This window comes from Ictalurus furcatus, chromosome 10 (genome assembly GCF_023375685.1).
Source record: "Ictalurus furcatus strain D&B chromosome 10, Billie_1.0, whole genome shotgun sequence".
Lineage (NCBI taxonomy): Eukaryota > Metazoa > Chordata > Actinopteri > Siluriformes > Ictaluridae > Ictalurus > Ictalurus furcatus.
Window position 1 is genome coordinate 23970399 of NC_071264.1, and position 24733 is coordinate 23995131.

At 37.8% G+C, this 24733-nt stretch overlaps 2 protein-coding genes across 8 annotated transcripts; both read right to left on the reverse strand.

Moving 5' to 3' along the window:
- Positions 1-1491: 1491 nt before the first annotated feature.
- On the reverse strand, positions 1492-14168 carry si:dkey-93h22.7 (Fc receptor-like protein 5). Of its 3 annotated transcripts, none has more exons than XR_008386860.1 (14): positions 13796-14168; positions 13689-13715; positions 13299-13604; positions 12174-12455; positions 11480-11752; positions 10403-10675; positions 9326-9598; positions 8257-8529; positions 7330-7635; positions 6338-6439; positions 5726-5750; positions 2971-3021; positions 2788-2892; positions 1492-2613 (listed from the first exon to the last, which is right to left on the reverse strand). XR_008386860.1 is itself a non-coding variant. In XM_053633916.1 (14 exons), the coding sequence occupies exons 1-13, from the start codon at positions 13890-13892 to the stop codon at positions 2818-2820; spliced, it is 2421 nt and encodes an 806-aa protein (XP_053489891.1). In that variant the 5' UTR covers positions 13893-14166; the 3' UTR covers positions 1492-2613; positions 2788-2817. The 3 variants fall into 3 exon arrangements, 2 of the variants coding, with proteins under 2 accessions (XP_053489891.1, XP_053489890.1); XM_053633916.1 differs by having other exon boundaries at positions 2971-3079; positions 13796-14166; XM_053633915.1 differs by having other exon boundaries at positions 2971-3085; positions 13796-14077.
- A 1522-nt stretch (positions 14169-15690) lies between these two features.
- Positions 15691-23807, reverse strand: LOC128613285 (B-cell receptor CD22). 5 transcript variants are annotated; one of them, XM_053633924.1, is made up of 9 exons: positions 23395-23807; positions 23266-23292; positions 22067-22330; positions 21674-21967; positions 18638-18907; positions 18248-18550; positions 16376-16504; positions 16257-16284; positions 15691-16171 (listed from the first exon to the last, which is right to left on the reverse strand). In XM_053633924.1, the coding sequence occupies exons 1-9, from the start codon at positions 23432-23434 to the stop codon at positions 16090-16092; spliced, it is 1437 nt and encodes a 478-aa protein (XP_053489899.1). In that variant the 5' UTR covers positions 23435-23807; the 3' UTR covers positions 15691-16089. The 5 variants fall into 5 exon arrangements, 3 of the variants coding, with proteins under 3 accessions (XP_053489899.1, XP_053489900.1, XP_053489901.1); XM_053633925.1 differs by lacking the exon at positions 23266-23292; XR_008386861.1 differs by lacking the exon at positions 15691-16171 and having other exon boundaries at positions 16267-16284; positions 16376-17996.
- Between the last annotated feature and the right edge of the window lie 926 nt (positions 23808-24733).

Sequence of the window (24733 nt, forward strand, 5' to 3'; positions counted from 1 at the left end):
ATTTAATAATTTATTTTGTTAAATATCAAAAATCTAAAAGATGTGTGTTATAGCTGACACCTACATGAACAATTTACAGTTGGTTATATGACTGTAAGTCATTCCCTTCAAATGCTATTGAAGTTAGAATCGTGTTTAACAATGTCGTATGTAACTTTAGAGACGGTCCCTTAATTTCCGCAAATCTGCTAAAAATCGAACGTCCAACGTCAAGCAAACTTTTCTGCCAGTGCGTAATGATGGGAATTGCAGATCCTTTCAGTGAGTCAGTTCATTTGGTTCGGATCACCAATAGGAGTCAACTCTTTCGCAGCCAAACGGTTCCCTGCCATTTTGTTCTAATCTAACCTGGACATATTTTGACCATTGAAGGCGGGTTTTTCGAATAAATAATCATGCAGGACATGCAAGTTACATGTTTCATCGTTATATCTAAACATAATGCGCTGTTTAGAGAAAGTAAATAAAGTTTTATTTGGGTTAATTTACAAAACCAACATCTAATGTCACCGTGACCAAGTGGTTACTGAAGATGAATGGATTCCCGCCAAAGAACAGCTGAGGTTGTTAAAAAGAATTTTACATTGAAGCAATTTGATGAATTTAAATTGGAAGTGCAATGTGACTGTAAAAAAAATTTAAGTAAAATACGTCGCATATATGCGAGTCGGCTCAGTGTTCACCTGAAAGAGTCGAGTCAAGCAGCCGACTCGTTTGCGAACGACACAGCGTTGTCAAAGTCAAACTTTAACCACACCTCAAAACTCGAGTACTGTTCTAAAAGTAATAGCACGTATAAGTAAGTACACACTGCATGTATAAATAGTTTAGAGGTTATCATTGTAGCTATACTACACTGTATAGGCAGACCATTTTAACTGTTTAGTGCGGTAATATTGGTTTTTGACGTCTCTCACTCACACGCACGCACGCACACATTTGTGTTACTTCCCTGCTGGAAAAAACCCCAATAGAAACCAACACAGAAATTCAAATGTTTTCCACTACAAATACCATTACAAACCATCAGCTAACCATTAAACCCATTACCATTATTGGTCCTTAATGGTATCCACTAGATACAAGTCACCAATAGAAGGCAACAAATTACCAGTAGAGACCCACATGGACCATTACAGTTTCCATTAAAACCAATACAATTCCCATTATAATCTTTAAAACCATTACATATTCTATGAGGGTTTCTTTTGTTTTATTTTTATGAGCAGGGTTAAGAGGAGGTTCCATTGAGAAATTTATTAATGCAGCTAACCATTAAACCTAACCTTAACATACGTTTTTTTAAAAAAGTCTATTTATATTGTTTGTTGTTAAAATAAAAGCTACAGTTTGTCCACACAAAAGTCAGACCTGTTAGACATTCCTATCCTTATGGGGATGTTTGGTCCCTGCCAAGATATAAAAACATGCACACACACACACACACACACATGCCCATCGACAAATATAAACAGTACAAAGACAATAAAACAAAGAACATAAAGATTTTATTAAATGCCACTGTGATAATAACAACAAAGAAAACTTCAACCCAACTGTAAGGGTTTCTTACACAGAAATTATATACAGTGTCTCCATGAGCTTGTGTTTTTATATTGTGTATCAGCCATTTTTGAGTAAACTCACAGGAGAGAAAAGTAGAAAAGCAGAATTGTTAAGTAACATCACCAAGACTATGACCTTCCTCAGACTGTACCACTCGATCTGACACAGACTCCACAAGTTTGTGTAAAACCTGATGATCCATATTAGATCAAATCCATCCCAATATTCTAAAACTTTCAGTTTTATTTCCAGTTTTTAAAAAAAATCCCAGATTTTCAATGTTATGTTTATTTCTGTAACATTAACACTACTGTATTAAAACATTATGCAATAATTAAATTATTCAGTAACTTTAAATGTACTGTATATTCAGAAAATACAAATTCATTAAAAATGAACAGCCAGCTCTTGTAGAAATTTTAAATGGAGGTTTTGGAAGTACAGAATTTTGCCATTATTTTTTGTTGGGTACCAGGGAATTGTGGAATTCCAGGGAATGAGCAAGCAGATGCTGCTGTTAAGGAGGCCTCATCATCAGTGCTCAGAAAATGCCTTATTCCACTGTCAGACCTCAAACCCATTATAAACACTTATGTCTTCAAAAAAAATTAATAATCTCTGGGACAATATCATCTACACCGCTGCCAAATAGGCCACTCCAGACTCACTAACAAGTTTCCGTTAACGGGTGAAGATCCTCCTTTATGCCCCTTATGCCAAAGTCCAATATCTTTGATGCATATTTTAATGGACTGTAATGGTTTCAACTCCTCCTAGTACTCTTTTTTTATTTGGTTGATTCATATGAACATTTTTTGAATGAATTGAGGCAATATTTAGTTTTAGATTTACTTTAAAAAAAACTTTTAAAAAAACAAACAAACAAAAAAAACATTTGTAAATTGTTCATTTTTTTTCTCCATTTAAAACTGTTTCCCACCAGGAAAATAGCCATGGTAGCTGGCATGGCATAAAATTACAAACAAGCAAGCAAACAAATATTCAGAAACTGTAATTATCTAAGTCAGGCTCTTTCTCCTCTTCACTCTGTAAAACAAACCAAAATAATGAGAGTCTGTTTCAGTTAATACTCATATTAGAATTGAATTTTCAGATACCAGTGCAAGTGACAGATCTTATTCTGTTTGAACAATAGGGGTATTCTGTAATTCTGCAAATATATGGGTGTTTATGCAAGTCTTATAAATGCTGATACTTTACCCTAAGGAAACAGTGGAGTCATTGTGTGAGTCACAGTTCCTCATAAAAGTCTTCCATCATGGAGGCTTGTACAACATCTGTATCTTCAATATATGCCTCTGTATCCTATACAAGAAACAATTTAAGAAAATGGGTGACATCATCACTTTTCAAAACAGAGACTTGGACAAAATTGGTTCTTACCAGGTCATCATGTTCTTCTTCTTCATATTCGTCCTCCTCAGTCTCCTCAATCTTATTAAAAACACCATCATCATCCACTATACTATGCTTGTCTGTGAAGTCTTTTAATCTAAAACTAAAGGAAAGTCAATATCACAAGTTTGCTTTACCAAGGTCACAGCTCAGATGTGTTATAGATAAATGGGGGGTTGGGGGGGGGTGAAGGTATGTGAAAGGAAAACCTGTATGAAATGTACATAAGCAGGGATTCAAAATGGAGACAATATATTGATGCAGTGGATGCATGAGATAACTCAGTTTATACCACAGTACTGTTGAATTCTTGATTCTGATTGGTCAGCATCAAGAGCTCTGATAATAGTGCTGACTGTAATTCATATATTTATATTAACGCACACTAATATATTATCGTTACTATAGTAACCGCTAATTCACTGGAACTTGCATGGTGGACGCTTCACAAGTTCGACGCCAAATAATAAATTAAAAACAAAACAAATAAATAAATATAATAATAGAATTGTAATAATTGTTGATATTATGAGGTTTACAGTAGGAAGATGTTTATTTAACATTTTTGGATTTTTGGTGTCTCCAGTGTCAGAGCTTTGTAACAGTCAGGGGTAAAGCTATAACGTCATGTTTCAACAAGTTGCTGTCATACATTATTGACTTTATTATGTGTCATTATTTAATAAATGCATAATTTTAATAAATGGAAAGTTGCTGTGATGTTGTAGGAAAACAATCAACTGTACAGCAGTAACAGTTACTCCACTTTTCATTCATTGTCAAAATTCTATTGCCAGGGATGACAGTATACAGTGGTGCATGAAAGTTGGTGAACCCTGTAGAACTTTCTATATCTTTGCATAAATATGAATTAAAACATCATCAGATAAGTCCCTCAGATAAGTCCTAAAATTAGACAAAGAGAACACAATTAAACAAATGAGACAAAAATACTATACTTGGTCACTTATTTATTGTTAGTTATTTACAGTTAGTTTTCTATTGTGCTTTTCTAGACACTCAAAGCACTACATAATATGTGGCGAGGGGATCTCCTCAACCACCACTACTGTGTGTTGCATCCACCTGGATGATGCGACAGCAGCCATAGTGTGCTAGAATGCCCACCACACACCAGCTATTAGTGTAGAGGAGACATTGATGTAGCCAGTTCAGCGATGGGGATTATTAGGGGCCATGATAGAAGGGCCAATGGGGGAATTTCGCCGGGGTTATAGCCCTACTCTTTTATAATAAGTGTCCTGGGATTTTTAATGGCCACAGAGAGTCAGGATCTCAGTTTAATGTCTCATCCGAAAGATGGTGCTGTTTTTACAGTACTGCGTCCTGTCACTATACTAGGGTATTAGGCCCCACACAGCCCAAAGGGTGAGCGCCCCCTGCTGGCCACACTAATATCACTTCCAGCAGAAACTTGAGTTTTCCCCAGGAAGTCTCCCATCCAGGTTCTGTCTCAACCATGCTTAGCTTCAGCGGGAAACCAGGCGAGAACAGCAGGGAGATATGGCTCTGGCACATCTCCTATTTTCCTATAGAGGAAAATGATCCAATATTACATATCTGTGAGAGGCAAAAGTATGTGAACCTTTGCTTTCAGTATCTGTAGTCACTCCCTTTTGCAGCAATAACTGCAACTAAACATTTCCGGTAACTGTTGATCAGTCCTGCACATCGGCTTTTTAGCCCATTCCTCAGTACAGAACAGCTTCAACTCTGTGATGTTGTTGGGTTTCCTCAGTGAACTGCTTGCTTCAGGTCCTTCCACAACTTTTCTATTGGATTGAGGTCAAGACTTTGACTTGGCCATTCCAAAACATTACCTTTATATGTCCCACTTTCTCTTGAGATTCAGTTGTCCTGACAGTTTCCTTTAGAATTCACTGGTATACTTCAGTATACATTGTTCCATCAATGATGATAAGTCTTTCTGGCCCAGATACAGCAAAACAAGCCCAAACCATGATACTACCAGCAATATATTTCACAGATGGGATAAGGTTCTTATGCTGGAATGCAGTGTTTTCCTTTCTGGAAACATAAAGCTTCTCATTTAAACAGTTCATTAAAAAAATTCTATTTTCGTCCCATCTGTCAACAAAACATTTTTCCAATAGACATCTGGCTTGTCCACACGAACTTTAGCAAACTGCAGACAGATAGCAGTGTTCTTTTTGGAGAACGGTGGCTTTGTTCTTGCAACCCTGCCATGCACACCATTGCTGTTCAGTGTTCTCCTGATGGCGGGCTCATGAACATCAACATTAGCGTGTGAGAGAGGCCTTTAGTTACTGAGAAGTTACCTTAGCTCCTTTGTGACCCCACAGACTACTGTTAATTCTAGAGTTTCACATACTTTTGCCACTCACCGATATGTAATATTAGATCATTTTCCTCAATAAGTAAATGAACAAGTATAATGTTTTTGGCTGATTTGTTTAATTGGTTTCTTTTTATCTACTTTTAGTACTTGTATGAAAATCTGATGATGTTTTAGGTCATATTTATGCAGAAATATTGACAATTGTAAGCACCACTGATTACTCTGGGGTTATGGGAAGCTGTAACTCATAGTAGTAAGGTATTAAACACATGGTAGTAAGGTATTAGAAAAAAGGTAGTAAGGTATTAAAATCATGGTAGTAAGGTATTAAATATAGAATCAGTAAAAAGTCATTGCGCAGTATTTTCATCCTGTTAACAATTTTAAAATACCCTTACTTACATATATTTCCTGGCTTGCCTTTTTCCTGAAAAGCAAACATTACAATGCTATTAAGTTATTTATGTATTAAAGGAATACTCCAGTGCTTTTCAATCTAATCTTAATCAACCTCATCTACCATTTCAACATGTTTCCCTTCCCTTTACAGAGAAAAGAAGAGGAAATCTGATGACCCAAAACTCACTTATAATGGCGGTCTAAAGGCAATTGTTAGGGAAGTCATTAAACATTTATGCAAAGCACATAATCTTATAGAAAGCTTACATCTAAATGTGTATATGGAAATTGAACTGTTTTTTTTTTCAGCAGGAAGAATTTCTGAGGGTCTGATTGCACGTTTGATGATGTCTCAAAACTTGCTGGAAATGGTAAGTAACAGGAATGACTTTTTATTGTATTGCTACAGAGTTGGAAAATTGGATAAAACTCCAGGAGGACAGCATTGGTATGATTTTCTGAAACTATCCTTAGAATGCCACTGTAAGTTTGCGTTTATTATTTATGGTAATCACACATATGTGACAGATATGGTGAATTGATATTAAGTTGAAAAATAATGGAGTATTCCTTTAAGCATTAATTTAATGACAAAGCATGAAATGTTTTACTCACGTAACACCACTCCATAAACACAACACGCTAACACGGCACAAATCAGCAGTGAGAAACAGGTGAAAATGATGGCTGCCACCTCAGTTGATATTTTGTTAAACACTAAAATAGGAAAAGAGTGGAAAAGATTAACTCACCTATTATTGCAGACACATTTCTACTTTAACAGACTCTAATCCTAAAATGAGCTTTATCTTTTTACTTGCACTCTTAGGCTTTCTATTCTTGTCCCTTTACTAAAATAATAGAATCCATGATTTAATCTGGGCGCAACTGTTCAACTGCATAAATACCATAAAAATCTTAGTCCCTTATTTACATAAAGCATAATGACATTCCATTCTACAAGCCCATTTACACACAAAAAAAAAATAAATGTGGAAAAAGGTATACAGACACCTGACCATCACACCCATATGTGGTTCTTCCCCAAACTGTAGCCACATGTTGGAAGCACACAACTGTCTATGATGTTTTTGTATGTTGTAGCAGTAAGATTTCCTCTTCTGTGGAAGAAATCGAGTGGCCTGCACAGAGCCCTGACCTCAACCCCACTGAACACCTTTAGGATGAAGTAGAATGTCAGCTGCAGCCTAGGTCTTCTCACCTGACATCAGTGCCTGACTTCACTAGTGCCTGACACACTTGTGGTGAATGTACACAAATTCCCATAACCATGCTCCAAAATCTAGTTTAAAGCCTTCCCAGAGGAGTGGTTGCGATTATTGCAGCAAAGCAGGACTGACTCCTTATTACAAACTATGGTTTGGGAATGAGATGTTCAACAAGCACATATTTGTGTGATGGTCAGGTCTCCACATACTTTTGGCCATATTGTACATTCTTACACCATCCAGCCAAAGGGACAATGAATGACAGAATTTTTGGCTTTGCATTTACTGGTACTAGATTTACTCTACTTAGATGTGACTTATTTTTGTGCGTATGGGTTCTAGTGTTTATTGCACACCAAATAGTAAAGGTTCTGTTACCTTCATGAGTAATCAGAATCCTTGGACTGCTCACTCTACTAGTGTTGTCGAATGAGTTCACGACCTCGCAGTGGTAAACCCCAGCAGTAGCAATGCTTGGGTCCAACCTGACCATGAGGCCTGAGTGGTTTGGAGAGAATGTTCTGTAAAATTTCCCTTGGCTCTCCAGCCTTGTGTAATTGAGGAACCAGTAGTATTTCGGAAACGTTCCTTTGTCCACATGGCAATATAGCCAAACACCGTACACGTCGAAGTCCTTCCCTACAGCTTTTTCCAGGCTCATTGTCACATTGCCCCCTACTGACTCTGTTAGGGTGATACAGCAAACAAGTCACCATTAGACCATCATAAGACAGATCATTGCTTTTTAGTGCACCTCAAGTGACTTATTTGACAGGAAATTATTAACATTAAAATCTATAAACATTACATGATTTCATGTAAGCTCATTAAATAAATTATGGGAGAAGTAAAAAGCAAAAAAGCACAAAATGGTTATTTAGAATTCTAACATCAGTTGTTAAAGAAAGACAAAAACAAAAAATTTGGTGTGAGGCACAAATATACACCAGTTTATCAAAGCAAAAGGTGCTTTTTATGAAATGTTAGTTAAGGAGTGGAACACTTATGCAACCACGTTATTGTAAGTTTTTCTTTTATTTCTTCTAAAACATTTCTATTTATTGTTCACTTGATTTTTGTTGCTACTGTATATGACATTAAAGGTGGAAATAGAGCTGACATGATTTATCATGGTTTCATTTTTTCACAAAAACCTGCCATTTAAAGAGTGTGTAGACTTTCTACAGTATATGCACTATATACTGTCTATGAAACTGCATTCAATAAATGTGTTTTAAGCACATGCATGTAACTGTATTTGGGTTCATTAATATGAAGAAATACATTTCTTTAAAATATACATACCCACTGTGAGGTTCAGTTTTCTGCTCTGCACTGGTCTTTTCACATTATCTGCTTTGCAATACACAGTGCCCATGTCTCGGTCCAGTACTATGGGCACTACAAATGAGGCATTCAGGTGTTCACTGTTGACTACAGCAACCTGGTGATTGTTTCTGAAAAGAGTGTAGCTTATGGGTGGGGATCCTTTTGTCACCTGGCATTTCACGTAGGCACTAAAGTTTCCCTCAGCATTCTTGCCAATCTTAAATGAGATTTCAGGCTGTGACAGGTACTCTGAGTTAAGCAAAGTGGGAGAAAGATGGTAAAAATGAGACAGGGAGTCAAAAGAAATTTGATAGAAAAGACAAACTGATTAAAGAAAACTTCTACCCTGAAACACATTAGATATATTTATAATGAAATAGTTTTTATGTGTTTGGTGAATCTGGTGCAAATTTTTTGGTTGGTGCTTTATTATTCTTTTTTATTTGTAGTTTCATAGTTTGGTTTTCTGTCACACCGATGTCACCGGGCTGCACTGCTAGTGCAGGGACAGTGGTGTTTAATTGGAGAAAATATTTTTTCACACTCTCAACCATAAGGGATAACAGACAAATGTCACTGTTGGCACCAAAAAACAAGAACACAAGCTTTTGTCAGGAGCTCATTCACCACTTTCTAGTGACAAAAAAAATTTGTCAAAAAAATTTGGTGTGAGGCACAAATATACAACAGTCCATCAAAGCAAAAGGTGCTTTTTACAAAATATTAGTTAAGGAGTGGAACACTTATGCAACCACGTTATTGTAAGTTTTTCTTTTATTTCTTCTAAAACATTTCTATTTATTGTTCACTTGATTTTTGTTGCTACTGTATATGACATTAAAGGTGGAAATAGAGCTGACATGATTTATCATGGTTTCATTTTTTCACAAAAACCTGCCATTTAAAGAGTGTGTAGACTTTCTACAGTATATGCACTATATACTGTCTATGAAACTGCATTCAATAAATGTGTTTTAAGCACATGCATGTAACTGTATTTGGGTTCATTAATATGAAGAAATACATTTCTTTAAAATATACATACCCACTGTGAGGTTCAGTTTTCTGCTCTGCACTGGTCTTTTCACATTATCTGCTTTGCAATACACAGTGCCCATGTCTCGGTCCAGTACTATGGGCACTACAAATGAGGCATTCAGGTGTTCACTGTTGACTACAGCAACCTGGTGATTGTTTCTGAAAAGAGTGTAGCTTATGGGTGGGGATCCTTTTGTCACCTGGCATTTCACGTAGGCACTAAAGTTTCCCTCAGCATTCTTGCCAATCTTAAATGAGATTTCAGGCTGTGACAGGTACTCTGAGTTAAGCAAAGTGGGAGAAAGATGGTAAAAATGAGACAGGGAGTCAAAAGAAATTTGATAGAAAAGACAAACTGATTAAAGAAAACTTCTACCCTGAAACACATTAGATATATTTATAATGAAATAGTTTTTATGTGTTTGGTGAATCTGGTGCAAATTTTTTGGTTGGTGCTTTATTATTCTTTTTTATTTGTAGTTTCATAGTTTGGTTTTCTGTCACACCGATGTCACCGGGCTGCACTGCTAGTGCAGGGACAGTGGTGTTTAATTGGAGAAAATATTTTTTCACACTCTCAACCATAAGGGATAACAGACAAATGTCACTGTTGGCACCAAAAAACAAGAACACAAGCTTTTGTCAGGAGCTCATTCACCACTTTCTAGTGACAAAAAAAATTTGTCAAAAAAATTTGGTGTGAGGCACAAATATACAACAGTCCATCAAAGCAAAAGGTGCTTTTTACAAAATATTAGTTAAGGAGTGGAACACTTATGTAACCACGTTATTGTAAGTTTTTCTTTTATTTCTTCTAAAACATTTCTATGTATTGTTCACTTGATATTTGTTTGGTTGCTACTGTATATGACATTAAAGGTGGAAATAGAGCTGACATGATTTATTGTGTTTTAATTTTTTCACAAAAACCTGCCATTTAAACAGAGGTGTGTGGACTTTATACAGTATATGCACTATATACTGTCTATGAGACTGGATTCAATAAATGTGTTTTAATCACATGCATGTAACTGTATTTGGGTTCATTAATATGAAGAAATACATTTCTTTAAAATATACATACCCACTGTGAGGTTCAGTTTTCTGCTCTGCACTAGTCTTTTCCCATTATTTGCTTGGCAATACACAGTGCCCATGTCTTGGTCCAGTACTATGGGCACTACAAATGAGGCATTCAGGTGTTCACTGTTGACTACAGCAACCTGGTGATTATTTCTGAAAAAAGTGTAGTTTATGAGTGGGGATCCTTTTGTCACCTGGCATTTCACGTAGGCGCTAAAGTTTCCCTCAGCATTCTTGCCAATCTTAAATGAGATTTCAGGCTGTGACAGGTACTCTGAGTTAAGCAAAGTGGGAGAAAGATGGTAAAAATGAGACAGGGAGTCAAAAGAACTTTGATAGAAAAGACAAACTGATTAAAGGAAACTTCTACCCTGAAACACATTAGATATATTTATAATGAAATAGTTTTTATGTGTTTGGTGAATCTGGTGCAAATTTTTTGGTTGGTGCTTTATTATTCTTTTTTATTTGTAGTTTCATAGTTTGGTTTTCTGTCACACCGATGTCACAGGGCTGCACTGCTAGTGCAGGGACAGTGGTGTTTAATTGGAGAAAATATTTTTTCACACTCTCAACCATAAGGGATAACAGACAAATGTCACTGTTGGCACCAAAAAACAAGAACACAAGCTTTTGTCAGGAGCTCATTCACCACTTTCTAGTGACAAAAAAAATTTGTCAAAAAAATTTGGTGTGAGGCACAAATATACAACAGTCCATCAAAGCAAAAGGTGCTTTTTACAAAATATTAGTTAAGGAGTGGAACACTTATGTAACCACGTTATTGTAAGTTTTTCTTTTATTTCTTCTAAAACATTTCTATGTATTGTTCACTTGATATTTGTTTGGTTGCTACTGTATATGACATTAAAGGTGGAAATAGAGCTGACATGATTTATTGTGTTTTAATTTTTTCACAAAAACCTGCCATTTAAACAGAGGTGTGTGGACTTTATACAGTATATGCACTATATACTGTCTATGAGACTGGATTCAATAAATGTGTTTTAATCACATGCATGTAACTGTATTTGGGTTCATTAATATGAAGAAATACACTTCTTTAAAATATACATACCCACTGTGAGGTTCAGTTTTCTGCTCTGCACTAGTCTTTTCCCATTATTTGCTTGGCAATACACAGTGCCCATGTCTTGGTCCAGTACTATGGGCACTACAAATGAGGCATTCAGGTGTTCACCGTTGACTACAGCAACCTGGTGATTGTTTCTGAAAAAAGTGTAGTTTATGGGTGGGGATCCTTTTGTCACCTGGCATTTCACGTAGGCGCTAAAGTTTCCCTCAGCATTCTTGCCAATCTTAAATGAGATTTCAGGCTGTGACAGGTACTCTGAGTTAAGCAAAGTGGGAGAAAGGTGGTAAAAATGAGACAGGGAGTCAAAAGAACTTTGATAGAAAAGACAGATTGATTAAAGGAAACTTCTACCCTGAAACACATTAGATATATTTATATTGAAATAGTTTTTATGTGTTTGGTGAATCTGGTGCAAATTTTTTGGTTGGTGCTTTATTATTCTTTTTTATTTGTAGTTTCATAGTTTGGTTTTCTGTCACACTGATGTCACAGGGCTAAAGACTAAAGAAAAAAAGTCTTAGAATTTAATTATAAAAATATTTAAGATGCCACAGAAAATCTCATGTTTATTATAAATAAAGATTAATAAACAAGTTGTTCAGGGTAGAGTTTGCCTTTAAGTGCAAGAGGCCTCTTTCCATTGTACAGATTAATCCAAAAACTGCTAACATCCTACCTTTAACATGAACATCCACTCCCTCACTCTTATTGGTGTAATTTAACGTCTCATTATAGTAGTTTTTAGCAACACAGACATATTTTCCTTTGTTCTTGCTGGAAAGGCTTGGAATAAGTAGATGGCTGTTAGAGCTGTCGTTGAGGAGCGGATTATCATCCAGGAACCAGTCATACAATACGAAATTCCCTTCAGTTATATTACACCACAGAGTCAGACTGTCTTTTTCCCAGAGATCTTCCAAAGAGGGGCTTGATATGATTTGTGCACCTTTTACAGGCACTGAAACACAACATAATATATATATATATATATTCAATAGAATTTTATACATCCAATTTTCTGGATAAACAATTAAACCTAAGTGCTCTGAAAAAAACGCAATGTTCAGTGAATCTGAGTGAATAACTATGGAATACAGTATGTAGCTCCTTTATTTTAGACTGTAGTCAATAACAATAGAAAGCGTTCTTACTAATTATGGACTGCTCACATTTGCTTGGTTAATTAATTATTATTTATATGGAGACTGCTTTCACGCAATCTTCTCTTTATTGTGCACATTATACAGTATGTCCTTGTACTGTACATTAAAAATGAATTGCTTTGACATGTTTGAGTCAGAAAATATGTGTAGCATTTTGTTTTTAAATAGTGACTGCTGTTAGACACTATCCCCAAACTCTTAAAGTATTTAATGTTTCTTGCACTACTTCAGCTTGTGACAGACTACAAAAATGTACATTTATTAAATGTAAGATAGATATATCTGCAATCTAAAGAATATAAATAGTATTTTGCACATTTATTTAACTAATTTCAGTTTTTTATATATATATTTATATATGTGACTGTATTGGTAAAGTTCTGTTCATTTTTCACATCTTTTGAGAGGTATTTTTCTAAGTTTTCTAAAGAACACAGAAATACACAGCACGTTCAATGTTTGTAGTGAAATTAAATGTGTATATTTATCTTTCTAACGTTTTTTCATAATAAATTGTGCACATTCAACATTATTAAGCTTTGTAATGTAAATCTATTTAACTCCTATTGGTTATTTAAAAGTGTTTCTTTTGACAGCAGGCATCTTTACCATATTTCATCTTCATTATTTTAACTCACCAATTACTTGGAATTTCATCTGGTCACTGAGGGTGGGAATGATCTCGGAGTTGTTTTGCACACTGGCCTTGCATATTAACTGTCCATCAAAAGCAAGACTAATAACAGCAGGAAATTTGGCTTTCTCTTGGGTGAGAGCGCTGTATTCCCCCAAAATCTTATTTACATTTCCTTTGTTAAAGAACTGGTACAGAACAGTTTGGTTTGTTGGGATCTTGTCCAGTTTGCAGTAAAACTCCTCAACTGAACCCAGAGTACTATTCGAGGGACCACTGAGTACAGGTTTATCTAAGATGATCTCAGCATCTGAAATAAGAAATGACAGTTACACACTAAAATAGTGCACATACTCATAAGAACCAGCTGACACTAGATAACATGGTCACTTACCTGCCTCCTGCCACATGGCACAAAATCCTAAAGAAGAAAAAAACCCATTCAAAACACAATGTAAGATATTATTAAATTGCCTTTACAAGAAGGATTTGTCTTTTTACCCAAAACAACCAGCAGAAAGAAAGTCCTTTTGCTCATTGTCCAGCAGGATGTATGGATGCTTATTTCCTCAGAATCAGACCAATGAGTATGAGACATGTCTGTGGATTATATGTAGAAAGGACAAACTTTAGTCTTTCAGGCAGTCACACACACACACACACACACACACACACACACACTTAAGCATGCACAGGATGAAGGGCACTCCTAACTCTGGCAAGAGCTGGATAATGGGGACACACCTCACTAAGTCTCGACCCACTTCACCATGTGCGCTGGGCTGATAGGAACTCTTAGCAATTTGCCGTTAGAAGCTCTTAGCAGTACTGTACATTAGAAGTGATTTTCCTGTTTGTACCCTCCAGACAATAGCAGGACGAATGCTTCTGATTTCGACAACTCGATACCAATAGCATGGATGGGGATACCTCCACCACAAGTCTTTCTTGTTATTAATTTGTATGCTAGAATGACCAGTATAATATACTTCAAACAGGAAGGAACCAATTGAAGAAAAACTAATTGGGACATTTGACATTGCTGTGACCTTGACTCTGTTTGACTCAATTCCGAAATCTAATCGGTTCATCTCCTGGTTACAATGATGATTCCATATACATCCTACAAGCATTCAAACGCTTGTTTCGGAGATATTGTGCTAATGAAAATCTCAAATCTCGTTTAAGAGATGCACTGATGGACAGATGAATGCACAGATGCCAATAATCATTGCTTTCCCGAAAAAATATGTCTTGCGCTCCTGAACATGAATGTGTAAGTAACATAAATGAAACTTGTATGAATGACAAACAGGAAGGAGGGTATTAAAGAAAAACCATTTCAGATATTTACCCTTGTTGTGACCTGTTTACATCAATGCCAAAATCTAATCAGTTTATCTGCTGGTTGCAATGATAATTCCATATAAATTCTACAAACATTCAAGCACTCTTTCTTGAGATATTGTGCTAATGAGAATCTTGGATGGATATACGGACAACCTGAAAACATGCCGCATCAAAATATTGAGCTGTCTTAAAAATATTTAGTAAGTAACATCCAGTAAACATATTTAGTACCATCCAGTAGAGTGTTCCTTCTTGTACAATGAAAATGATTCTTAGAAGCAGTTGTTAAAATTGGGATTGTCCAAAGGAGAGAAATATTCTAAATAAGTTCTTGCCTTAATCTTATTTGCTAATCCTGGACATACTTAGTTAAGTACTATCTAAAATCACTCTGGGCTTTTATTTTTGAAATTCTCTTCCTTAGAAAGAATTATTTAATTTTTGTCACTAAAATACTATAGTTATTAAATACTTCTGAAATGTATAATAATTTTGTTTAAACACACAAACAACAACAACAACCCAACAATGCTGTTTTATAGATGGCTCTTGTCTTCTTGATTCACCTCACCCAAACTTTAGCTAAATGTCAGTCATATTTTCTAATGAAATTGTTTCTGCACTTTTTTTTGCCTTACATTCTTGTTTTAAACTTCCCATAGAGTATTAGTGAACAAGAACTCAGAAAGCAGCATCCTTAAAGGTGGGGTCAATGATATTCAAGTCAGAACATTTTTTGTAATATTTGATAAAGTTCTCCTCATATTCTCACTGCTATCAGTAAAATATCTTTTCAGATAAAAAATCTTGGTCTCTTCTGCGCCACAGACTTTGTAAACAGGACAAAACTCACAATAGGGACCACTAACATCCAACCAATCAGGAGAAGGTGTCTTTATCTGCCAGTCAGACTTGCTTTTGCTAATGGCAGTTCAAATCACTCATTGCCCCTTTAATTCATACAACATTATGATAATGTTTATTTCCTTACAGATTAAGTAAAGATATATTCTCTTATGGTGAGGACTTCTTGAGTATGACAAGTAAAAACATGATTGGGAGGACGATTGTTGTTTCATGGTAGTAAATTTATTGATATAAAAATAATAATTAATCACAGTAATGTAGTGTCTGATCAAAAAAGAAAAGGACATAGATTTGATACTTTAGATTTATTCCTTCTAAGAGCTGTTGCTGTAATCATAAAGACTTGTCTTGTGCCCTTATTCACAATATTCTCACACAGAACATGCTTTCAACACACTTATTACTGTTTGTCTTTATAATCCCACTATCGGTGTCACCCAGAAGTTGATGGGTTCTCTTTTGAGTCTTGCTCCTCTCACGGTTTCTTCAGTCATTTGTTTAAGTCCAAATGTTCATCATATTCATGAGTGAGAATTGATCTACAATACAATTGATCTGTTTAACAATCATGCCTTAGTCTAGACTTCCACTTCCATAATCACAGTTTCCATCTCTTCAATGTGTGACAGAGTCTCTGGCATGGAGTGATGGTTCTCAGTGCTAAAAAGTAAGAGATATGACTCGATAATGTAAAAGTCAGATTTGCACATGCATCAGAAATACATAAAATAAAAACAGAGCTTACTTGATACATTCATGGCAGTGTACATGATCTGAAAGAAAAAGAGAGATCAGTGTACGTAATATGGTATCATAGTATGGCTAAAAGAAATGGCACCTGTGAGTGAGCAGTTTGAGACGTACGGTGGTTGTCTGTCATTACAGGCTCAGAGTTTATGATCCAGAAGAGACAGCAAGCTCCTCCCACCATCATCACAAACAGGAAGCAGCAGAAGACCACAGCTACGACCTCTATTCGTGTCATGTCAAAATCTTTAAGAGAATGTACCACAGAGCAGTGATAAGGACTGTACTGAAAAATGCTGAATAATAAAGAATCAGGCATACATCCTTGATTTGCATAGTTATGCCCTTTTTCTAATATCTTATTGTTTCTAGACTAACTTACACAGGGGCGGAGCTCTACACAGGCAACATTTCTTTAGCATGTTTGGAAGGAGTCTCCAGTGTTAGTGCTTTGAAACAGTCAGAGCTAAAACTGTAACTTTTTTTTAACTGTTAACTGTAACTGTTTTCCAACAGAGTACATTCGTAAGGTTGGAGGGCTTTGCAGTCTGTGGTTTCTTGGGGACAACAGACGCTGGATTATTTATTTCTTGCCTTATTCAATTCACCAGAGGAAACAAAAAGGCTGATGAGAGAATAACTGTTTATAAATGCTATAACGTAAGTGGAACTAACATTATTCACAGATGTTCCACAACGTTAAACAGAATAAAATTTGCTTTGGTATAAGAGGAATTAAACATTTTGGGATGTGCTCTTATTGAAAAATTTGATATTGGATATTGTTATTAGAAAATCTGTTATCAGAAAAAAAAATTACCTCTCACTTTTTTTGTGGTAACTGTAACTGTAAATGCAACTTCATGTCAGGCCACATCATACCCATGTTCTTGGCTGATTATTTTCCTGTAACAGTATAACCTGTCATGTTTTCCTCCTATCTTAGTGCACTTCTTGCAAAATATGATCCAGTATTGCAATGGCTTCTTGACAGTAAAAGCAGCAGAGTTAATAAGCATCTTGTCACAAAAAATAAAAGATCCAATCTCACTGTATTCTTATTGGTTTTCATCTTCCTTAGTTGATATGCTGATCAAGTTACCTCTGTGTAGTTAGTGCTTGTGTATTCATTACTACTTTGTATTTACTTTGCCTGGTCGTTGTCCATTGAATACTCTAGTTTGTTGTAGTGTTTGCTACATATTTCTTTGAATCATTCTTGAAATCCACTGAGGTGCTATAACATTTAATAGTGTTAGTTATGGGGTGAGTTCAATATTTAATTCAGACCCAATCTTAATGACCATTAGCTAGCTTAATCAGTCATACCTAGCTCATGTTAACATAAAGTTTAGTGTTTTATAGCCTGATACTTGAGTGATGCAGTCTTTTCGACTGCTGACATAGTGCTACTTTTATGTGAACTAGCTAAACAGACTACCTTTAGAGTGTGGTGATAGGGGTTACCGGGGTTCGACAAAGTCAGTGGAATAATGACTGCATCCTAAAAATACCTGGTTGATTTCATCCATCTGTCCATTTTCTGTGCCAAGGCAGGGGACATCCTGAATGGGGTGCCAACCCATCGCAGGGCACATTCACACACTACGGACTAAATGCCAGTCAACCTTCAATGCATGTCTTTGGACTCGGGGAGTACCCGGAGGAAATCCCAGAGGCACGGGGAGAACATGCAAGCTCCATGGGCACAGGGCAGAGGCAGGATTCAAACCGCCAACTACGGAAGTGTGAGACAATAGCGCTAACCACTAAGCCACAGTGCTTGGCCAAACTATTCTTTTTTTTAACCCTATTTCTAAGAATTTCTTTTGAACATTTTTTGGATTTTATACAATCCAATTTAGCAAGCACATATATTGTTGTATATCTTACCATGAACCCAAGGCCCCACTGTAAACGTCTATAGGAAGGGGTCACTTGACTTAGTGTCAGCTTTTGAACGTAACATGAGGGATGACAGGATCTCACCTGTCATCTTCACCAAGACCTTCTCACTCTCCACCCAGGATGAGTTAGAGTTGAAACTGTCCCTCACTCGACAGCTGTAATACCCCAAGTTCCCAGGGCTGAGGTGTGTGAGAACTAGGACCTGGTTATGTTGGATAAAAGTAGGGGAATTGGCCTCCAGGGGTACGGTGGAGCCGTTGAAGGACCATGAGTAGATAGGAAAAGTCCCCATGGTGATCATACACTGGAGCAGGGCAGCCGCTACTACAGAGTCTGCTTTATGGAGATACTCCACTTGGACATGTGCAGTCCCCATTACCGGAACTGAGAGAAATATGCACAAATGAATCATGTATAAATAAATCATTAACATGTAACATGTAAATCTCTAAAGCACACACTTTTACTCACCAACTTCCAGATCTACTGAGTTACTGAAAAGCTGCTGGATGTCATTTTTTGCTATGCACTGTACTGTACCCATATCCAGTCCTACAGTGACAGGCTGAGAAAACCAAGCTTCCAGTAAATCCACTTGCTGCATATCAACACGCTTCCCATTTAGGAGCAGTTGGAACATCACTGGAGGGCTTCCATAGGACAACCGACAGCTGATGTTAGCATAGTAGCCCGAGCCATCATGGAAAAGTGTGAATGACAGCCTGGGAGCTGACAGATATTCTGTGAACAATTAAGAAATTTCATCATCAATGATGCTTTTTTTTTTTTAAATTAGGCAACCATTAGCTAGCTGTCATGTATCAAGAAACTCTGGACTCCACTTCCCATCAGCCACTGCACTGCACTAGCTGTCACATGACCACCTGCACCTGACTCACGTTTTGTTAATGAGCACTTGTGTGTGTGTATATATAGTCCTTGTCTGCACTGTTTGCTTGTCTTTAGTTGTCCTAGACTCTTGTTGTTCATGTCTCGGTGTTTTGTTTCATGCCACAGTGTTATACCAAGTTGTGTTCGTGTCTTTGTTTCATAGTACGTTTGTTTCAATAAATGTCATTATCTGCACTTGCTTCTGGCTCAACCTCGATACGTGACAGAACGAAAGACCATTTATCAGAAGCAGCAGATCACCAAGATGTACGCCTGTTTTGCAGCATATGAGGAGTGGTATAGAGGACTATTGGAGCAGGGAAGAAGGACAGATGAACTACTTGCTCAGAATGACCGCATGCTCGGGCTGCCGCGGCGGGACAGACCATGCACCAGGTCACCACCGGCAATGTTCACAAAGGACTACGCCATGCCACGCCGACAGGAGGGGGAGTCTGTGATCAGGGCGGAGACCAACTCCCACCCTCTCTCCCCTATTATGGCTCTCGCTCAGCCTTCATGTTCAGTGGAGAACTTCGCTCTGCCTCCACGTTCCGTGAGAGACGTCGCTCCATCTCCTACTGGACTCAAGGATTCCCCACTGTTCAGCTACCTCAAAGTCGCTCAGCCTCCCTGTTCAGCCGAGGTCGTCGCTCAGCCTCCCTGTTCAGCCGAGGTCGTCGCTCAGCCTCCCTGTTCAGCCGAGGTCGTCGCTCAGCCTCCCTGTTCAGCCGAGGTCGTCGCTCAGCCTCCCTGGTCAGCCGAGGTCGTCGCTCAGCCTCCCTGGTCAGCCGAGGTCGTCGCTCAGCCTCCCTGGTCAGCCGAGGTCGTCGCTCAGCCTCCCTGGTCAGCCGAGGTCGTCGCTCAGCCTCCCTGGTCAGCCGAGGTCGTCGCTCAGCCTCCCTGGTCAGCCGAGGTCGTCGCTCAGCCTCCCTGGTCAGCCGAGGTCGTCGCTCAGCCTCCCTGGTCAGCCGAGGTCGTCGCTCCGCTTTCATGCTACGCCGAGGACTTCGCTCGGCCTGCCTGCCCTGCTGTGGTCGTCGCTCTGCCTTCATGCTCCGCCGAGGACTCCGCTCGGCCTCCCTGCTCGGCTGAGGTCGTCGCTCGGCCTCCCTGCTCGACTGAGGTCGTCGCTCTGCCTCCCTGCTCCGCAGAGGATGTCGCTCCGCTTACCTGCACCGACGAGGACGTCGCCCCGCTTTCATGTTCTGGCGAGGACGTTGCCCCGCTTTCATGCTCTGCCGAGGACGTCGCCCCGCTTTCATGTTCAGCCGAGGAAGTATCTCTGCTTCCCTGTGCCGTTGTGGAAGCCGCTTGGCCTCCTGGTTCTGCTGGGGACATTTTGCCCAGGGGGCCAGGACCACCAGATGGAGGACGTATAATTTTGGGCGCTCCGGGAGTAGCGCCTTTGGGGGAGGGTTCTGTCATGTATCAAGAAACTCTGGACTCCACTTCCCATCAGCCACTGCACTAGCTGTCACATGACCACCTGCACCTGACTCACGTTTTGTTAACGTGTGTGTGTGTGTGTGTGTATATATGTGTGTGTGTGTGTGTGTGTGTGTGTGTGTGTGTGTATATATATATATATATATATATATATATATAAGTCCTTGTCTGCACTGTTTGCTTGTCTTTCGTTGTCCTAGACTCTTGTTGTTCGTGTCTTGGTGTTTTGTTTCATGCCACAGTGTTATACCAAGTTGTGTTCGTGTCTTTGTTTCATAGTACGTTTGTTTCAATTAATGTCATTATCTGCACTTGCTTCTGCCTCAACCTCGATACGTGACACTAGCTAACAGACACTAAGACAGATTTTAAGCTTTCTAACTTGAGTAAAGAATTAAAACATTACAGGGTGTGCTGTTATAGGAAAAACAGTCAACAACAGGCTGGTATGATGTGAGACGTCAATACCACCACGAGTTAATAAGCTTTCAATGTTCAACGTGTTTTATTCCTCTTATACCGCAACATAATACATTAATGATTACAATTTTTACTTTACTTTTCAAAACTTTATACGTACACTTAATGTTGTGGAACATCCACCAGACAAATTTACGTTAAGGCAGTTATAAACAGTTGTTCCCTTGCCAGCTTCTTTTTTACACTCTCTCTTGAATTCATTGTTAAGAGTTAACTGGTGGAAAACTTTCAGAGTTTTAAAAAAGTGCTGACATTGGAGACTCCTTCCATAAATGTTCAACATCTCCTTACTGAAAGATTCACCATATCAATGATTATACATTTGTCTTTGTTAAATAACAAATGTAGATAATAAATTTAGATTACGTGATGCATCCGCTGTATACTTTCTTGTGAATTAACTGTTAATATGAAAAGAATAACATATTTTGCATAAATCTGTGATCATTTATATTATACATTTTACAAACTATCTGTCGCCTAAGATTAACATTAGATCATTCGCCAACACTTAAGCATGTAATTTATGCAGTTTATCTCAACAGCAAATATTAACATTCACAGAAACATCTTGAAGCCTGGTCACTGAATCATTTCTACTCCTTCATCATTCTTTAGTGTTCAGACTTCAAACTTCCAGCTTTCTCTTACACTGTGATCAATCTTACACATGTAAAAAATGTTTACTTTTTACCACGACGGTGACTGGCATACTGTTGGAGACTCTAGAATTGTTCTCCATCTTGTTTTGGGCCTCACATGAGTATGTCCCAGCATGCCTTTCAACAGCCCTATCCACTGTCAGCATGTTTCCAACAAAATGATGAAGAGGCGAGGGTGAGGTCACTTCTTGCTTGTTGTGGTACCATGAGTATTTGAGGTGAGACCCCATTTTGGTCTTACAGCTCAGATTAAACCCCGCCCCCTCATAGATGACAGGCGGGCTGGGTTCTGGGACTAAGGAGGCACCTAGGACAGGAACTGAGGGAGAGAAAATATGGAGTTATAGCGAGCATTGTACTAATTCTTTGTCTGACTCATACACACATTTAGAAATGAACACTACATATCATTACTCACTCACTACTTGTAAGTGCACTGGGTTGCTTGTGCTTGTGTGATTTCTTGCTGTCACTCTGCAAAAATACTCGCCCTCTGACCCATTTCTGACTTTTAGAGGAAATGTGATTGGACCATTTTTTGTGGCAAGGACCTCGTCATTGCCCTTTATAAGTTCAAAGGTCACCGGTGATGGTGAATCTGACAGCTTACATTCAAACTTTACTGTAGATTTAAGGAAGGCCATACTAGGCCCAGTAAGTTCTGGCCTGAGAGTGGATCCATCTGCACACAATACAGAGATTGAGAATGATGTTACAGCTCTTACTATATTATACTGCATCACTATCTTATAGCGGTTTTCAACTGGACAGCACGGTATGGCATCCAGAACTATCCATACCCAGATCGAATACCTCTGTCTGTTTCCCATTGCATAATAGTACCTGTGAAACTAGAAAGAGTAGTGGTGGACAGTAGTGCAATAAATCGAGTATTTGTTATATAAGCACCTATTCAAGCAGTAAAATAGAACTTATGAATAGAAATACAACTTATTTAGTGTTATATCACAGCACTGTTGAAACCTTGACTCTGATTTGTCTGGAGATATTGAATCATTTTATTGACTGCGTTCTGTGAGAACAGGTTTATTTTCCGAAGGAGTCTCCAGTGTCAGTGCTTTGTTACAGTCAGAGGTAAAACTATTACTTTCATTTTCTGTTACAAGCAAGGCTTTGCACTTTGAGGTTTCTTGGCAATGTGTTAATTTTGTTGCATTAATTTCAAGAGAAAGAAAAAAATATTGTGTTGCGGAAACTGTTTATATCTGCTATAATGCAAGTGATAACTAGCAAGAACTAACTTATTTTGTGGAGATACCACAACATTAAATGTATCAATAAATGGATAAATGTAATACTTGTCATTCTCTAATAAAAAAAGATGGCTGAGGTATAAGAGGAATAAAACATTTAAGACTTATGATGATTCTGTGATGATTGTATTTGATAATCAATGGTCTAAACTATTTCTAGTTCCACCCATACATCCCTGTTTAGTGCTCTTGGTACCAGAAAGAACTTAGTATGGGTACTTAATGGTACAGGTCACCTGACAATAATAAAAAGTGGGATCATTATTAGTTTACTGTGCCGTGTAGTGCTGTCCAGTGGAAAAGCAACATTAGAGACAATATTAAAATATGCTAATATAAATACCATTAATGATCACATGACCAGACAAAACTATAACACAAAAACAGAAAGGACTATTAAGACACTGACCGAGTTTTGAAACACTAAACTTATGTGCTAAAAGATGTTGAAAGTAAATAATGTCAAACTCACATATGACTGACATCAGAAGTAACAACAGACCGTGGCTCATTCCTGGCTCTTTCACTTTACTGCTGGCATTTTAACTTCAGCTTGAGCTTTTAATATACTAAGGTACATTTTGTGCCTGTGTGTGTGTGTGTAAGAGATGGGAAAGTCTCTAGGCCTATACACTACTCCTCCCTGCCATGTGTAAGCTATAGATAAAAAGCAGCTTCAGAAAACACAGTCATTCTTGCTCAGAGACTTTATTTATGAAAAGGATGGAAACAGTCACAAACAAGTAAAGGGGGGGGGGGGGGGGTAAATAAATATTCATAATATTACACATGACCCATCATTGATCAAGTATGAAATAGAATAATGCTCATGGTGCTAAGTATGAGTGGATGCTAGCATAATGTCATTAGCATAAGATTCATTTGTTTGTTAGGATTTTTCTGGTCAAACTATTTCCTTTATCAAAGGATGGACAATTAAAAGTTCACATTTGGCATCGAAAAAACTGCACACCAGCACCAAATGGGAAAAGAAACTTAATTATTTTCCGAAGTTTTAGGCTGAATCACAAAATGACTCCGCAAATACGTAGCTCAATGCAGGTGGTTTTACACGCTTCACTAAACTTGCTCATGGTGGGATCCCGCCATCTGCTGGAGAAAAAGAGATTTGCTGCTGTAATTTGTTCTCTTGAAGCTGTTAACCGAGCCTCTGATTTGTCAAAGGTTGGCATGTGTAAAAACACACACCCTGGACACACACAAAAACACACACACTGGACACACACTGGACACACACTGGACACAACCCCAACCCCAAAACAAAACATGGAAGCTTAATTAATAGGCTTAATGAATATAAGAAAAATATACTATATATACACACACAGTGCAATTTGATTCATTCAGCCACCTCAGAGTGATTTACGAAGCCTGAAAGACACTATGTGTACAAATGAATACAACTTATGGGCATGTATTACATTTGCAGAAGCCTGTTTCCACCACTTGAAGACAACACTACAAATGACTGATACTTAATAATAAGAAAGTTTCTCTTAGGGCAGTAAATATTTGTTTATATTTGATATTCAAGGAACATTCACACCTCCGATGCTGACCGCATTTAAATTTTAAAATGGCATTCACATATTAATATAATGCACATTCTCATCTACACACATTTATACATTTATACATATTGTATTTTGAACAGTTTTTCGACCTGTCTCACTGCCTTTAGTTGGCGTTTTGCTAGAGGTTCAAGTTTGATATCTGAACTCGCATGGCTGCAGGAAGCTTTAGTGCATGCAAAAATTAATTTACATATTTCTTCTTCCCAGACTTTGCAT